At 36.8% G+C, this 19005-nt stretch overlaps 1 protein-coding gene across 2 annotated transcripts; it reads right to left on the bottom strand.

Annotated features, from left to right (window-relative positions):
• Positions 1-594: 594 nt before the first annotated feature.
• On the bottom strand, positions 595-12486 carry LOC117323948 (TNF receptor-associated factor 3-like). Of its 2 annotated transcripts, XM_033879490.1 has the most exons (9): positions 12381-12486; positions 11853-12068; positions 10438-10542; positions 10203-10280; positions 8984-9058; positions 7764-7883; positions 7564-7668; positions 6065-6248; positions 595-5650 (listed from the first exon to the last, which is right to left on the bottom strand). In XM_033879490.1, the coding sequence occupies exons 4-9, from the start codon at positions 10266-10268 to the stop codon at positions 5088-5090; spliced, it is 1113 nt and encodes a 370-aa protein (XP_033735381.1). In that variant the 5' UTR covers positions 10269-10280; positions 10438-10542; positions 11853-12068; positions 12381-12486; the 3' UTR covers positions 595-5087. The 2 variants fall into 2 exon arrangements, with proteins under 2 accessions (XP_033735381.1, XP_033735382.1); XM_033879491.1 differs by lacking the exon at positions 10203-10280.
• Between the last annotated feature and the right edge of the window lie 6519 nt (positions 12487-19005).

Below are 19005 nucleotides of genomic sequence, written 5' to 3'. Positions count from 1 at the left end.
TCGATTATTTTTCCTTTCAACAACGTAACGGATGTACAATTATTAACCAAATTGTAACATTATATATTTCCATATAAGAGTTATACAATTTCATAAGAAAATGAAGAATCCCAGTGTCGCTTTTATCAAAAAGTACATTTGTAAAGGCGAATGAAGCATCTCAATTCCGTCATCTTCGACCATATGGCACGCATTAGAAAACGGACCACATGAACCGGTTCGGTTCTGCTAATACGGTGCGTTCCATTACGAGAACAGCGGATTCTTATCGGTACAACTAGTAGGAACATAGCGTTTAGTAGGTCCCATGTCACTCGGAAACCCCTTAATTTGGACCAATTCCTACATGGTTGATGTTTATTATGAACTTATGAAATAAATAAATACAGATAATTCGGTGCGTTCCATTACGAATACAGTTTTTTTTCATATGAACAAATTTGTAAATAGTCGAATTTAAAAAAAAATGGCCTAAAAACATATATGACAGAAGAAAAAAACCGAAACGAATGTCTTTGCAGGTATAGCCTTTAGAATACCTCGCGTACTTTCGAAGAGAAACAAAACCGCACAGTAAAACATCAAAAACATAGATTGTTTTTATCCTTTAATCTAAATACACCTTATTATATACACAGAATTACACTAATAACAGATGAATGGTAAGACAATACCTCACTGATAATCTAAATATAACTATAAACAGGTCTTATAGTGACACTACAATATGATTTGTCAGATTGAGATGAAGGGAAGATTCTTAAAACAAAGGGAAGTAACTTTGGTATTACAGATTGAAACGAACGAAATTAAGTATCTCTGGTATGATTGGAGGTAAGTAACTCTGGTATTACAGATTAAAACGAACGGAAGTAAGTAACTCTGGTACATTAGAACGAAACAAACGGAAGTAACTCTGGTACAACAGAACGAAACGAAGGGAAGTAACCCTGGTTTAACACATAGAAACGAATGGAAGTAACTCTGATGTAACGTATAAAAACGAAGGGATGTAACTCTGGTCTAATACATTGAAACGAAGGGAATAAGCTCTGGTTTAACACATTTAAACGAAGGGAAGTAACTCTTGTTTAACACATTGAATCGAAGGGAAGTAACTCTGGTATATCAGAACAACAATCATGACGAATGAGAACATTTAATGCAGAAGTATATAAAAGTTTTACAGATTGGAATTGGTTTAGTGTGCTCTTCTGTCAATATCATAGAAAACGTCAAACCTAAATGTAATTGAACATTGCGATAAACGTACGTTTGTAAATAGGTTAAGTCAGTTTATAGGATGTGCAAACTCCAAACGATTGTCACAAGACATACAAGTTGTGATACGAAAGTTCTATGTTTTTCGTAGAACATTCGTGTTACTGTTACACGACTATCGTCCGACTGTTACCTGACTATCGTCCAACTGTTACAAGACTATCGTCCGACTGTTACAAGACTATCGTCCAACTGTTATAAGACTATCGTCCGACTGTTACACGACTATCGCCTGACTGTTACCCGACTATCGTCCGACTGTTACACGACTATCGCCCGACTGTTACACGACTATCGTCCGACTGTTACACCACTATCGTCCAACTGTTACACGACTATCGTCCGACTGTTACACCACTATCGTCCAACTGTTACACGACTATCGCCCGACTGTTACCCGAACTATCGTCCGAGACTATTACACCACTATCGTCCAACTGTTACACGACTATCGCCCGACTGTTACCCGAACTATCGTCCGAGACTATTACACGACTATCGCCCGACTGTTACACGACTATCGTCCAACTGTTACACGACTATCGTCCAACTGTTACAAGACTATCGTCCGACTGTTACCCGACTATCGTCCAACCTGTTACACGACTATCGTCCGACTGTTACACGACATTCGTCCGACTGTTACACGACTATCGTCCGACTGTTACACGACTACCACCCAACTGTTACACGACTATCGTCCGACTGTTACACGACTATCGTCCCACTGTTACACGACATTCGTCCGACTGTTACACGACTATCGTCCCACTGTTACACGACATTCGTCCCACTGTTACACTACTATCGTCCGACTGTTACACGACTATCGCCCGACTGTTACACTACTATCGTCCGACTGTTACACTACTATCGTCCGACTATTACACTACTATCGTCCGACTGTTACACGACTATCGCCCGACTGTTACCCGACTATCGTCCAACTGTTACACGACTATCGCCCGACTGTTACCCGACTATCGTCCGACTGTTACACTACTATCGTCCGACTGTTACACTACTATCGTCCGACTGTTACACTACTATCGTCCGACTGTTACACGACTATCGTCCGACTGTTATACGACTATCGCCCGACTGTTACACGAACTATCGTCCGAGACTATTACACGACTATCGCCCGACTGTTACACGACTATCGTCCAACTGTTACACCACTATCGTCCGACTGTTACACGACTATCGCCCGACTGTTACACTACTATCGTCCGACTGTTACACGACTATCGCCCGACTGTTACACGACTATCGTCCGACTGTTACACGACTATCGTCCGACTGTTAAAGTCGTAACACGGTCATCGCATAATTTAGCCTGTAACACAATTATGCAATTATACAAACTGTGATCTGACTGTTACACGACTTTACTATTACGACATTAATTTTACAATAAATCTACGACAGCCGTGCTACACATGTACAATAGCAATTGCACGGAGAGAATAACAATGATACTGTTCCAAACACTACAAAGAAAATTATGACATCGTTTCCTGTCACAAAAAAAAATGTAAGCTATTTTCAGAAAATTTCTCCTTTCCTTTTAGTCTCTCATATACGTGTTGTGGTGTACAACGTACACGTATGTGAAAGGACTTCAGTTATCATTTAGAAATGTTCACAATAGTCGACCGATATATTCTTATGGCCGAAACAACTTCCACTTCCGGAATCCTACTGAGAGAAATTACATCTCGAAGATAGGTTGATGAAGTTTAACTATCACTGATTTGTGATCGTCTGCCAGACACATGCGTCTCGTGAGTATTTCAATCAGGCACGTGCGTCTCCATCGTGATCGACCGCGTGATTCAGTCCTCATGATTAGCAGACTAACCACCAAATATATCTCGATCTGTCATCGGTGTGCCATCCAGGCGCGTCCCTGGGGTGGGGCCTCTGTGTTTAACAGCTAATCTGTCAACGCGATTGAGAGGCCGGGCTCCAAAACAAGCATGGACAAGAAGCGAGAGAAAGGGCTTGTTCTGACAGGAGATACACATCTGTACACGATTCAAGTAACGTTATTGAACTGGAGCAGTTTTTACTGGTGTATGTACATCCTTAGCTAAGTCGGACGATGGAGCTACTTCCGGTTGTTTTATAGTGTTGTCACACTGAAATACCAATACCGGATGTAATGGAGCATTACGACGAGCTAATTAGTCATTACCGTCGACATTAAAGCTAAACGTCTATCATAGAGTTCTAAGTGCGAATTGTAGAGAATTTGCCTCCGACAAACATTTAGCTTACCCTACTAACGTCAGCATTACAACCAAAAGTATGATTTTGCCAAATAAGCATCAGGATGGAAACAGGTTGTTAGAGAGAATAGAGAAATGCAAATAACCGATGTTGTAAGGATGTAACAGGTATATTTGGGTCACATTACATATGCCAACACGACACGAAATAAAATCCTGGAATCTACAAGGGGTGGCCATATTACTCGCATCTTTCCCACATTTCGTTCCCCGACCACAGGGGTGTCCAGCTACTATCTCTTGACACAAACAATGAAATTTATTACTGATATAGGTATCTACCCGGATAAGTAAATATTTAGCTTGAACTTTACAGTGAACACAACAGTACTTAAAAAGGAGTTATACACATTTTAGTAAGAGACCCAAAGAGCCTGTGTTGTAAACACTTTCATTATAGATTTATTACAAAAACTGTATATCGGTTTAAAATCTGCCACTGATTGGAATTAATCAAGAAGAGAAACATTAAATTTTAATGACCAATTTTGTCTTCCTTAATACTGAACCCATTCCTCTGCCTCTGGGGAAATAGTATTTTAAGTTAAACCATATATTATTCAGACCATGTTGCCTAAGGATGCTTGACCAAATCTGACCGATAACTCTATATCTATAAAGAAGAAAGGAATTCCTTTCTTGCAATGAGACCCGCCCTTTAACTGCTGGCGAGCCATTCCCTCTTCTCTCCCGGCCAAATAATCATATAAACCAATTCGATCAAAATTCCAAGCCGTTCAGACAAAGTTTAAACAACTTTATCTCTACTCTTCTCTTTGTGTGTCGTGTCCCTCCAACAATTGGTGAGCCAAAGAATTCAGACAAACCCTGACATTCCTACAAAAATAGAAGGATTTTAAAGAATCTGTTATAAAATGTATTTCCCATATTGGGCCCCGCCCCTCAGGTCCCATAGTGGCCAGGTAAAACATTTATATATAAAAGTACCCTCTTTACCCATGTTCTTCTGACCAAATTTTGCTAAAATCCTGTCAATCCTAACGAAGAAGGACTTTGCCATGTTTTCACCAGTTTGCCACCCTACTATTTATTCAAAATTTTATACCGCTAACTGTAAGGTTTACTGACCAAACTTGGTGAAACTCCTCTTAGTCGTTTGTGATGAGTAGCGATTTTTTTTATGTTGACAAGCGGACTACGGATGCTGCGCTATTCCATAAGCTCATTAGCCCTTTGGGTTAGGTGTGCTACAAACATCTAATCCGACTTCACCCCTAAAGCATCAGGATAGTAATACATGTACAAAGCTGTTTAAGATATGAGAGTATAGTTGATGACAAATAACGAACAGGAATAGATACAATTTTAGTTAGGTACATCCCAATGCTAATACAATGATAGTATATGACAGATAGAAATGTATACTTTACATAAAGTATCAAAGGAGAGGTGGACATGGACCAGAAGGTGTATTTTAAACATAGGCATCAGTATGGTGTTCACAACGGGTTTACAGAGAACAGCAGAGCGACCATTTAGATCACATCTAGACTACAACACTCGCAGGTCCTTACAGTCGATCTTCGCCATCAGGAATATAGTATCGTTCCTGAGATACATATCCGACTCAAGTCTATCGAGGTGACAGAAACGAGGAACACCACATGCCACATTCATTTCGGTTTGTGGACGCTGAAAGCTGTTTCCGTTAGGTGTCGGTACAAAAGTCTCGCGGATGTCCTGTCCTGTACCACTCTGGTCGAGCAACATCAGAGTCACCTGTTGTTTAAAAGGCCAGTGCAGCAGTTCATCAAAGTCCCCCTTCATTAAAACGAAGAAGAATGACAGATGCGTCCCCTTACCGGCTCCATCACCGTTCAAATATACCCGCGCGCACATGCGGTAACCATAGCGACTGCTGTAAAATGGCTGACTATAAAGTGAAAGCGTCTTTCCGGAAATGGCTTCCTGTGTCCGTCGTGCAAAGTCTGATACTTTCCACATGAGAGTCCCTGTGTGGTCAGCTGTTTCCATGAGCCTGATTTCTAAGTCAAGCTTGTTCAGTTTAGAGTCATTTAGATCCAATTGTCGCTCCAGCTGAGTAAACGTCGGACCTGTGAAGTATAAATAACATATGTGGTGTAAAGTAAAGCGTCGGACCTATGGAGTAATGTAAAGTAATGTATAAATTACATATGTGTTGTAAAGTAAAGCGCTGGACCTATGGAGTAATGTAAAGTAATGTATAAATAACATATGTGGTGTAAAGTAAAGCGTCGGACCTGTGAAGTATAAATAACATATGTGGTGTAAAGTAAAGCGTCGGACCTGTGAAGTATAAATAACATATGTGGTGTAAAGTAATGTATAAATAACATACACTAGTATGTTGTAAAGAAAATCGTCGGACCAATGAGGTATGAAATAACTTATGTGTTATTTATGTGTTATGATTAAAGTAACTTGCCGTAAACAAACGTTTTCAGTACATTTTTGTTGCTATATATTGGGAAATAGTGTGATCCTACCGGCTGTAAGTCCCGGTACAGGTCCTGCCCTTTCTAGGAAAGTCACTCTCTCCATACTTGTTGTCAGAGCGTTCCTTAATGTGGTGACGTCATTCGACAGTTTATCAGTGACATCTTTGGTCACGTGGTCCTCCATCCTCCGCTTCATACTGATGTTCATCTCCCCGTATCCCGCCATGAGCTTCTACAAAGGGTATACCGGTCATACAATGAATGGCATTAATGTTAGCAAGCGATTGGTCATTTCTAAAACTGTATGCCTCTCCAATGATGAACAACAATGAAAACCGACAATGAACCTTTAGATAGCCTTCACCTTTGATCCTGTACTTAAGTGTTCCTGGGGATAACGTTGTATATCAATATTTCATATAAGTATCATGCAATTCTTTAGAGGATAGAATCGTTTCCAATAACCGAACTGCCCCATCTACAAAACGTGTAAAAAGGGAGGTAACTCAAACAGAGAATATTTCTATTCAATACCACCACACAACAGCAGATAATTTATATCATTTACAAAATATCAACAAAAGATAATATATATCATTTACAAAATACAAAAAAATGATAATATACTTCATTTATAAAATATAGACAACAGATAATCCATATCATGTTGTAGATGTAATACAAACAAAAGTTAATAAGACTCTTTCATATGTATATATAGGATAGGGACGTTTTTTTACCAAAAATACTGGTGACATTCTGGAAGATCATACCCAATATTGGCAAACTGTAAGTTTGCACAGAAATTTCATTCCACAATAATGGTTCAGTGATAAACTAATGAATAATTCGCCAATAAAAAAGGCCGTAACTTGACCGACTTTTGACGTGGCCGTGATCAAATTGTCAATACCCGAGAAGAAGAAGTTCTCTGTCAATAATACTTTGGAAAATCAATGAGGAAATGCGTTTTCCAATTTTACATATAATTTGATTTGCGCCTCGACATATTTGATAATTTTACAGAGCAGACCATACTTTTAATTGCCAAGTCACATTTTTTTTTATGTCATTGGGATTACATTCATAGTTCAAGGCTATAGGGAGTGATGTCGATCTCGATCGCCATGACGCGGAGAAGTTTCGTTGGTCGAAATATTCACGATAATTTTGGCAACTTTATGTGTGAACCAGTGAACAGTGACTCGATACGAATATTCGATATTTTCTGTGACATATGATAATAGGTGTTAATCGGTTTTCTTGATGGAATGACGAAGGTAGGTCCATGATAACATGATTTATGTAAACATCGAGGTGTGTCCTTTTTCCCGAATGTTCGTTAATCAAAGAGGCAGAAAACGTCCGAAAATGTGCTATATGTACTCAATAGCATCAGTCCAAATATACCTAATGTTTTCGGAGTCGAGTAAATTTCAGTCAACATTAATCCGATTGTTCCACTATCCAGTCACCACTAATCAAATTGTTATATCCTTTCGCCCGAAATCAGTGCTGGTTTCGGTATTGCCGACTCTGATACCCACCTTCATATCTCGTAACTCCGCTCTGGCTTTCGTAAGTTGTTCCCGTAGATCCTGGTTATCTTCTTCCTTTTTTACAAACATTTCCACCAAGTTACACATATGTCTCTGTCAAGATAGAAAGTGAAGATTTCATTAAGTCAAGAAATAAACTGGATGTGTTTTGAGACATTTTATTTATTCCAGGATGTATATTGTAATACCTTAAGCTCTGTATTGACCTTCTCGTCCCTCGCCTCCCTCTCGCGACGCAGTGACGTTTCCATGGACAGATGGAGGGAGACACTCTTCTCTTCGTGTTCCTTTACTTCCTGATCGGTTCCCTGAAAAATATCTCAGATTAGACGTACCCTAAATATACTCGAGAATATCTACTCTCAAATGTACACCAGGATATCTATACGTACCCTATGATATACTCGAGAATATCTACTCTCAAATGTACACCAGGATATATATACGTACCCTATAATGTACATCAGAATATATAAATGTACCCTATAATGTACACCAGGATATATATACATACCCTAAATATACTCGAGAATATCTACTCTCAAATTTACACCAGGATATCTATACGCACCCTAAATATACTAGAGAATATCTACTCTCAAATGTACACCAGGATATATATACGTACCCTAAATATACATCAGAATATTTATACGTACCCTATAATGTACATCAGAATATATTCAAGTACCCTATGATGTACATCAGAATATATATACGTACCCTATAATGTACATCAGAATTTACAAGTACCCTATGATGTACATCAGAATATCTATACGTACCTACATGTATGATGTACATCAGAATATTTATACGTACCCTATACTGTACATCAGAATATATACAAGCATCCTATGATGTACATCAGAATATTTATACGTACCTTTGATGTATATCAGAATAATACAAGTACCCTATAATGTACATCAGAATATATATACAAGTACCCTATGATGTACATCAGAATATATACAAGTACCCTATAATGTACATCAGAATATATACAAGTACCCTATAATGTACATCAGAATATATATACAAGTACCCTATGATGTACATCAGAATATATACAAATACCCTATGATGTACATCAGAATATATACAAGTACCCTATAATGTACATCAGAATATATACAAGTACCCTATAATGTACATCTTAATATGTATACGTGCCTAAGGGCCTAATTATGTTTTTTGTAAGCGTTACGTGTTAAAGAATATAACGGATATTAAATCCAGTAATATATTAAGCAGTTCACCTGGACGAGTTACGATTATGTTGGAGATTACCAAGGTGATGAATCAGATGAAGGAAAACATTCTCGGTGACGAAAGAAATCGATATCAATCAATTGATTTTAATACTAACTGATACAATTTAGTTGATATTCTCTGGTATACTCACCTTAAATGTACAGCCTTGGTCAAAATAAGGACAGACACTTGGGTTGAGCGGACACTTCAGAAGATGGTCACTCACCTGTCAAACATACACATTTGACAATGTAATGGAAACTAAGTGTACTAACATATTCCAGGATCGAACGAACACTTGCCTGTGCAATTTTCGTAAAGAATCGTCTTGATATGGTCTTTAAAAATCGAAAGCATTTATAAGAGTTGCCTTTCCTACGCCGGCACGATATGGCACGATTTCGGCTGACGACTTGAGTAGACATTATCGAAAAAAGGAAGAAAATTGACGAAGAAAAGACAATGAACTGTAACAATTAAACTGCAAGCTCGTTTAGTCACAAGGGACAGGATGTAGAGAACTTCAGTAGAATAGATAAAGCCTTTTTTTATTTTCACCTGGGCGCTAGGAAGACTTATGGAACATAACAAAATATGTTCGAGTTGTACCTTAAGCGTATATAGAAATGTCCTCGGGGCGATGAATTCGTTATAGGGTTTGCTCCTGTTATCAATAGAGAGCCATAACCCCGTATACATTTTACTGACTCTGTATGGTTCAATAGCTCATATAGATTTTACTGGCCCTGTATAGTTTAATACTTCGTATACATTTTACTGACCCTGTATGGTTCAATAGCTCATATACATTGTACTGGCCCTGTATAGTTTAATACTTCGTATACATTTTACTGGTCCTGTATAGTTCAATATGTCGTATACATTTTACTGGCTCTGTATGGTTCAATACCTCGTATACATTTTACTGGCTCTGTATGGTTCAATACCTCGTATACATTTTACTGGCTCTGTATGGTTCAATACCTCGTATACATTTTACTGGCCCTGTATGGTTCAATACCTCGTATACATTTTACTGGCCCTGTATGGTTCAATACCTCGTATACATTTTACTGGCCCTGTATGGTTCAATACCTCGTATACATTTTACTGGCCCTGTATGGTTCAATACCTCGTATACATTTTACTGGCCCTGTATAGTTCAATACCTCGTATACATTTTACTGGCCCTGTATGGTTCAATACCTCGTATACATTTTACTGGCCCTGTATGGTTCAAAACCCCGTATACATTTTACTGGCCCTGTATGGTTCAATACTTCGTATACATTTTACTGTATGATTCCATCGTAGGCCAGTAGCAAACCATATAATTAATAATGTCTTCGGATATTGATTGCCGTTTATACCTGACCGCGAGGGATGGACGTTTCGCCACACTTGTTGGTGCACTCCACAGTTGTAAGGCAACACATCTCACGATGTTTCTGCGAGTGTAAAACATATATTTGATTACCTATATGAAGCTTTAATGATATGAATCAATACTATTATTTCTACCTCTATTCAGTGGAGTAATCAGGAGGTTAACTGAGTAAAAAATGATAAAAATAATTTGCCTATTACATCTTAAATTCTGCTTACCTGGAGATTCCTCCATTCCACGATCTCCTGACATCCGATATTACGATACGGACACCGGACGAGCAGACACGTGATCTCCCGCTTCCGGCTTACGTCAAGAAACACCTAGAAGAAGATACATGTATATGTACAATGTATATATGATCGTAGGTTCTCACGTGGTCTGTCTTTACATAGCTTCCATCGATCCCATGGGGGTACTGGCACAAAAATAACTATAAACTAAATCCAGCAATCTGATTGGTTCCGTAGGATATGGCTACGGAAAATCTTTCAAATCAGAAATGTCATTTTATATGTTCTTCGGTTTGACTGGCAAGATGGCAGCTAACAAACCATGGTCCATTCCTATCAAACCGAAGGGTTTCAAGCCAGTGTTCCCACGGGTTAAACGAGTGAAACGTAGAGAATACCCTGTGGTGGCCGACGATGTGTGTATGTTACGTAAAAGTTGTTTATAAAAATATATAGCGGAACATGACGTGCTTTTATTACAGCAGTTCTTAATCCCGTCACATATGATAGTGTCCATATATATATCAAAGTTCTCTCTGTGACGTCATTATAAAAATGGATGGTGTAGGTGGGTAAATTCACTGACAAGAAACTAGATATTCACGGATATTATCAGATGAACATTGAGTGAAATGTACCATGCATGTACCAGGTGTACATTTGCACAATTTACTTATGGTTATTGATTCCAGAGATTCAACCCTGGTAATAATCAGATTTTACTGGAAAATAAGTCGGAATCGTTAATATAACATAACATTTATTGACTTGTCAAGGTAAATACAATGAATTATGAGCCTTCTGAAGGTGATCTGTCTCTCGGCCTCCGGTATTTACTAAAACAAAGTCAATGATTGTTTAATATGTATTAAAACGGTCGATGTCTTTGTAAGGAAATAGTAACTCGACGCAATTTGTAATAACGACGCAATTTGTAATAAAATTTAAGTCTTTTTTACAGGGTCAATTGTCACCAGATTGAAAGATAATCATCACTTGGTACATGTTTCAACCTAATTCTATTTTTTTAAATACTGATTTATTACTTATAATGACATTTGAAAAGATTATTACAAATTGCGTCGAGATGCATAACTTTTCAAAAAGTTAAATCAGTATTTTCTTAATAGAATAAGGTTAAAACATTATAGAGTTAAGATGATCTTTCAATCTTGTTACCATTTATCCGGTAAAAATAACTTTGAAATCTTTATTACAAATTGCGTCGTTATTACATATTGCGTGGTGGCTATAAATATTCAAAATGTCCCTGATTAGATCACATCTTCTGTCTGCTGGTTTACCCGAATTTACAGGATTAGTACGTAGATGGCGTGTTCGAAGGACAAGTGATGTGAATGAATTTTAACAATGCAGTGTTTATATCTTAATGAACTTACCTGACTGTGTTCACTAACAAAGCCACACGTCTGATCAGGACAGGTGAATGAAGTTGTTGTTGACAAACATAGTATTTAGATGGTCCGCACAAACGTGATGTCCACACACCAGTTGGTAAGGGTCCTTTAGTACATCTTTACATGTAATACACCTGTAAATCTGGTCAGGGTCCACAAAATCCGGCTGATCTGAATTCGTTATCCTGTCCATGGTACCTATAAACAGTCCGTGACTCGTCACTATAAATGTTACTCTTTTTACTTTGATTCATTTAAACTTATTATATTTATAAGATATGCCATTTCTTTATACGATATCTTTTATGAAAAAAGGTATTGATATAAAGTTGATGAGATATCTTATATATTTGATATGATACCATACAATGTATATAATATCTTCGATATTTTGTATCATATATATCTCATTGATTAAGATAATTTATTTATCATATAAGATATCTTATACACTTTACAAGATATCTCAATTAGTTTTATATTGTATAATATATTCTATTTGTACATTACCTGATAAAAACGGTCGTGTATAACGACAGCAAAGGACACCACTGCTTCAGGTTATCCTGAACCGTTAAAATGACGGAAAATACCTGATCCTCGGTCTATTCAAACTAAACACTCCTTAAAATACCTCTTCCTTGGTCTACTCCTTAATGTCGTTCTAGATAGTTCCAGATAGCAAACTATATCGATAAAATCATAGGTCTTCCGTAACCTCAATCAGGCTTTCTAGCTCGTTATGTCTTATATTAACCTAGCAGTTATTTCTACCGCTGATACATTACGACGGAAATGCTATTTATAGAATCGAGGTTTTCCCTGGATTGTTTATAGAAATTCGCCCACAATGACTGTTATGTGTTTATAAATAGAAACAGCGGATATACATTATATACGTATGTAGAATGAATTATCATGTCCATTAGTGCTTTTTCTTCTTTATGTGTGTGTGTGTGTGTGTGTGTGTGTGTGTGTGTGTGTTGGGAGGGGGGGGGGGGCGGCTCTACTTTATATTTATGAATATAACATACATATGTTGCCCAATGTGGGCCGAAATGGGCCGAAATTTGTCAATAAAGAAATTGTGTCGTATTGTTGAATTTCACATCCGGGGGTTACATCTATTGATTAAAGATGTAACATATGGCTAATCTCGTAGGCCAGGGATTGGTCATAACCTTTCGATAACAATACATATGTAGATAGGGTGAACACAACAATGGCGGTATCGACCGTGACTATTTTACATCCTTAAGACAAAAATGTATTCTTACTTGTAACACTAGAAGACGATTCACAATATTTATACCTGTGCACACTGTACTTGTGACACTAGAAGATGACAGACAATATTCGCACCTGTGCACACGTATACTTGTAACACTAGAAAATGATAGACAATGTGTGTTCCTGATAATGTTGTATATTGGTTTTATTATCTAGTAATACATGCAATTGATAGAAATATTAAAACCTAGTCTCAATAGGCCATATTAAAGTTTGCGCTATTTTGTATGCTTGATAGGTGAACGCATGCACATGGTGACGTCGCATCATCTATAACGTCATTGATCTGTTCTTTGAGAATTTATTTTTTTAAGCCAGCAAGGAGGGAAAACAGCAAGTAAGTTAGTCGTTAAACTTTCTTGTCTTTTCCTATATCTATATAGTATCTAAACTAGGTTCGTCGTGAACAGCAACTTAAATACATACAGGATATCTTACAGTGCCTTCAGTAATACCCACTATATTTCACAATCACGAGTGTGGCTAATATTTTGATATTTTTCACGATTGCGTAGCACGAGTGAAAAACGTCAAAATATTAGCTACACGAGTTAAATATATTTGGTATTACTGAAGATACTGCTAGATATTCTGTTTATTATATTTTAGAATAAAATATACCACGACAGCTCAATCTCTTTCCTAGAATTCATTGTGGTCCCCTGACAACGGCTCACAAACGTACTCCAAACAGTAAAGTTATGTATTCTATCTTGCATTATGACGTCATATACTATGACGGAGAGCTATATGTAAATCTTAATTTTCACAATCGTCGTTTGTAAACAGCGTTCTGATTGGTTAACTCAGAAAAAAGGTGATATTGAAAAATATTACTTTTATAGAATGAATAGTTTTCGATATTTCACAGGGAAAAATGTAATAATGTTGTTTTCATTCTCCGTCAACCATACATATTTATCTGGTGGTTCTAGGGCTGAGAAATTTTGGCACTTCATGTGACAGGGTATTTCTTTTTATTCCGCAACTGGTATCCGCATTGGCAGAATACACCCACCACATTTATAGCGAATACATAGCCAGATCAGCAATAACACAACAAGTACATATAGAATGTGCGAGTTCCAACCATGCTCAACTGGGAAACTATGACATAAGTATTCCACAAACTGTGTAAACAATACAACCATATTAGAACTATTGGACTATCAGTTAACCGATAAATGTATTACAGTCGTAATGTCTACCTTTCTCATTTAAGACATATACTCCAGGTTTTATGACCAACTTCGACACTATACTCTATATATACATTACATTATGTATTTTAGAACTTTTAAAGTGTATATACAATTTTACGATTATTAAGTGTGTGTGCAACCGGAACGAAGTCGCGAAGGACAAATTTTAGTTGTGGGAAAACGCCAAGATACATCAAAGAAGCCCAACAAGACTTATATCGATGTCATCCAGTGATTCCAGTGATTCCAGTTAGTTACAATACAATGTTCATTTTGGTGCCAGATTTAGGAAAGCCGAAATGACGAGTCTTTGCCGGGTACCAAAAGAATCTTTGTATTGCAACATACCGTGTATTCTCGTTATCCTGTAAACAATTTTCTAGAAGATGACGACATTCAAAACAAACAAGTTTCCGTTTTGTTTACCTTCCTTGGTTACGAGTGACCCCGCGTCAAGTGCAATGCTACATCGCACTGGAAAATATCCATTCAATGATACCACTTGTGTGTGTATTCACTACCACAAAACTATTAATGCGCCAGGGCGATATATTTCAAGGCTTGTATGTGTATCGGAGTTCAATTTCACTTAAACATTTATGAAAATACAGCACAAATACCAGGTACAAATTATTTCCGAAAAAAAAACAAATTCATGTTTTGCCATTACGACTTATCATCTATTCGAATTTGTTTACGTTAACGTTACACATTCAGGCCAAAGTTCAGGTTCAAGTTGAAAGTAGTCCCGTCAGTTGTGGAACAAATTCACGTGAATCGCATTGACGTAAAAAAGCAATCACATTGACGGATACAGTATAGGATTTTTCCGTCAGTAGTAATCGTTCATTTTGTGGCAGTTGCAGGATAAATAGTTTTGCTGTATTCGTATTAGTGACGGAAAGCAGCAGTATATTTAATGATCTTAACACGTGCGTCAATTCGACTGACCGTTCAAATATCCCTTCCGTGGTCTCTGGTGTGTCATATGTGACGTCACAGGCAGCGAGAAGTATTCAGTCATGAGGGGATCTCGTCATTTTCTAAACGATAAAACGAGGAATGAAACCGCAATCTAGACTACACATGGATATATATTCTTATATTAACGAATGACTTATGATGGAATACGAAAATGTGACAGGAAAGAGGAAAGAGCAGCATATCCACATGACAAGTAGTCGAATGCCATACAAGTTTATGATCAGTAGAAGTAAGGATACCTTTGGAGACCTAATTGGTAGCCCAATTCAGTCCGTGTAAAAATGTAAAATTAATCTTATCATGACAAACCCATTACTGGCTGATTGGTTTAATTGTTCTTCTTTACGTTGTAAGATACAATAAGTGTATTATAATATTTTGCGTTGTTGCACTTGCTCACTTTTGTTTACAACAACAGCGTGTGATCACCCCCATATTTCGGAACCGTATGGCATGGTCGGATTAATGGTGTGATCAAACATGTAAAGACTGGTTTTAACAGACAGACTAAAGACAATAAATCCCTTATAATAGTACTTATACCAAACAGGAATCACATTCATGAAAAAGAAGACTAGTTCCGCTAGGTGGTTTGTAATCATAGACTCCTCCAGTCATTACCAAGTGGACGGGGCTTAATTTCTTTTTTTAAAGAAGATTGAAAAGAATAAAATGACAAAAAAACATCATTATGTTATGAAAAAGGGATTCAGTCGTTACATTTGTGGCACAAACGTTAAGATTGTGGAATAGTTTGGTTACGACGCTTCTATCATGCGTTTGTGTACACAACTTCAAAGGAATTCACTATCCCAATTGTTGTAAATATATTAAATGAACCTTGCTGCAGTGTGATTAAACACCCACATGGGTAAATACAGGTTTTAACAGACAGGGTTAAAAGACAAGAAAAATGCCTTCTTAGCTTCAAGCCTTTCTGACCTTGTTGCTGCAATCTTTCCTGACAGTAGAAAACTAACCCGATACAGATAACATTATATAGAGATAATTAAACGAATGGACACATTCCACGATATTATTATTGAAATGAAAGGGAACTTGATAAGAGATATATCGGAAAGCTTGTATGCTTGTCAAACTCTTGGGTAGTAGGTGGTGTGTGATGCCATCTGGGCCAAGTTGTACAAACGTTGCTGAATCACTTAATAAAATTTTCATTTCTCATTTACTTAAAAAAAACTGTGTGTATGTGTATGTATTCGGCGAAAAAGTCATGATGCCAAGTTTGTCAATCTAACTGTTAGATGCCGTAGCTTCGCCGTAGCCTTTTGAGTGAAGCTGAGAACCCTAATTATACTACATAAGCCATTTCATAATATCAGAAAAGGTAAAACACGAGCTTTGATTTATTGCCAATACATGTATACTCAATAACATTCCCATGGTTTTTACTGTTTTTTAAATGTGTATTTTTTTCAAATGATTATGAAATCTGTATTATTTATCTGAATTATGAATTACTCAGATTCGGATTTACATTCCAAAAACATGATGGTATCGTTTCATATAACAAAACGGTTATCAATTTTATCTAAATTAATACAAGGTGATATTTCCCTCCGCTTCTTGAAATATCATTTTTGTTCATGTTGATATTTTCTTGTATAAACCTAAACAAAGAAATTAAATGTTAATTATAACAACTCTTGTATTTTTGGATATATAAGTAAAGGTTAGGCAAGTTATCCAGATGTGTATTTCAAGTGCAGTCTCTACGTTCATTCCAAATTCTGCCACTAGTAAGGAGTATATACCATTGATGTCTAACTTGTTTCAAGATATCTGAAAAATTTGATGGTACATAGTTACTTAAATGCTTTGTGGTGCGTCAAGGCAATATTGCCTGTGCATATGGGAGCCGTATTAGTATGTGACAATTCAATTCAAGTCAGTTTAATTTAAATTTGTTTATTTGAATGTCACACGCCAGAATACAAATTAAACACAAGTTGAAATATACATTTCCTAAAATACACACACACACATCCATTTACATTATCTTGATGTTCAATCATCAGTATGATTTATAATACACTACATAGTCATGAAAGGTATCATTTAAAGCTCCAAAGAATAATGTTTCATTTGAATGTCAGCATCAGAATATAACTAGAGATTGCCATGGACAGTTCGACGGGATTTTCGCACCTTTGGCAAACTTCAGGCAGAAAAAGCATTTATGTCCTTAAATTATGGTTATCTAGATCTTTGTAGCCCTACATCACAACAGGCTACACACTCAATGTCAGGTCTGTGGGACACTTGGTAATTAAGAAGCCGTTTAAAGAATTTAGCCTAATTGACCTGTTACCTTGAATGTAGGTCAATGTCATTTATTTGAACAAATTAAGTACCCCTTCAACACAGCCTGCTACATACCAAATATCAAGTCCCTGGTCCTCATGGTTAATGAGAAGAAGCCATTTAAAGATTAAGCAATGATTGCGCAATCGTGGAAATTATCAAAATGACGTACTTCATGAACCGGAAATGCAATAAAAAAAACTGAAGGCATCATAATCATTAGAATAGCATACTGCATAAATAAAACGTTGAAAACCTTTGACCCTCAAACTCTGCATTTACACTAATATGATCTTTTTATTAATCGCAGAAATGATCTAGAAACTGAAAATATTGAACAAATAACTTGCGAACTCAACACTTTAAACAAAAACATATTTCTTTGCTGCTTGTACAGAACTCCGAATACAACAGTAGACTATTGGAATAAACTTGACAATATATAAGATAATCTCACCAATACTAATCATAACATTGGTATTACTGGTGATATTAATGTTGATCTGTTAACAATGAAATCTCCTTCTCATCTTTCTAAACTCCTAACTAAATAGCAACTAAGAAGCCTCATACAAACTCCAACACGAATTACAGATACTACTGCTACATTGATAGATGTTTTTATTACCAACAATGTAAATATCTTTAATTCAACACAGGTACTTTCTCCTCTTTGCAGTGATCACTGTCCCATTCTAGCTTATATCTGTTTTAAAAGTTTAAAAATCAAACCTTATAATAAAAACTATCTTCAATTTTAATGAAGCTAAATGGGATGATATTAACAATGAATTACTAAATGTTGCTTGAGATAATGTTTTTGATGCTAATAATAATATAAATGATGATTTATATTCAATAAGAAAAAATTAACTCTGCTACTAACACACATATACCGCATAAAACAGTTACTGTACATCCTGATGACAAACCATGGATGACGGGTGAGATTAGGCATAAATTAAGACAAAAAAATAGAATACATAGAAATGCTAAAGAAAAAAATAGGGAACAAGATTGGTCTAAATTGGGCTAAGTTTTCGGAATGACACCATTGATTTAATTAGGAAACGCCGTAAACAGAAGCGAGCTGTATCAGTACAGACAAACCAAGTAAACAGACGCGAGCTGTGTCAGTTCAGAGAAACCCCGTAAACAGACGCGAGCTGTGTTAGTACAGAGAAACCCAGTAAACAGACGCGAGCTGTGTCAGTTCAGAGAAACCCCGTAAACAGACGCGAGCTGTGTTAGTACAGAGAAAACCAGTAAACAGACGCGAGCTGTGTCAGTTCAGAGAAACACCGTTAACAGACGCGAGCTGTGTTAGTATAGAG

Source organism: Pecten maximus, chromosome 3 (assembly GCF_902652985.1).
Source record: "Pecten maximus chromosome 3, xPecMax1.1, whole genome shotgun sequence".
NCBI classification, from domain to species: Eukaryota; Metazoa; Mollusca; class Bivalvia; order Pectinida; family Pectinidae; genus Pecten; species Pecten maximus.
This window is presented reverse-complemented; position numbering and strand designations above follow the sequence as displayed.

What these genes read in the sequence shown, in the direction of transcription:
- LOC117323948 (XM_033879490.1), bottom strand. Translation starts at nt 10,268, where the DNA reads ATGTGTTGCCTTACAACTGTGGAGTGCACCAACAAGTGTGGCGAAACG. An exon ending in CGTCCATCCCTCGCGGTCAG is followed by an intron (nt 9,059 to 10,202) that starts GTATAAACGGCA and finishes TATGTTTGACAG; the next exon opens with GTGAGTGACCATCTTCTGAA. An exon ending in CGGAGTTACGAGATATGAAG is followed by an intron (nt 6,249 to 7,563) that starts GTGGGTATCAGA and finishes TACCCTTTGTAG; the next exon opens with AAGCTCATGGCGGGATACGG.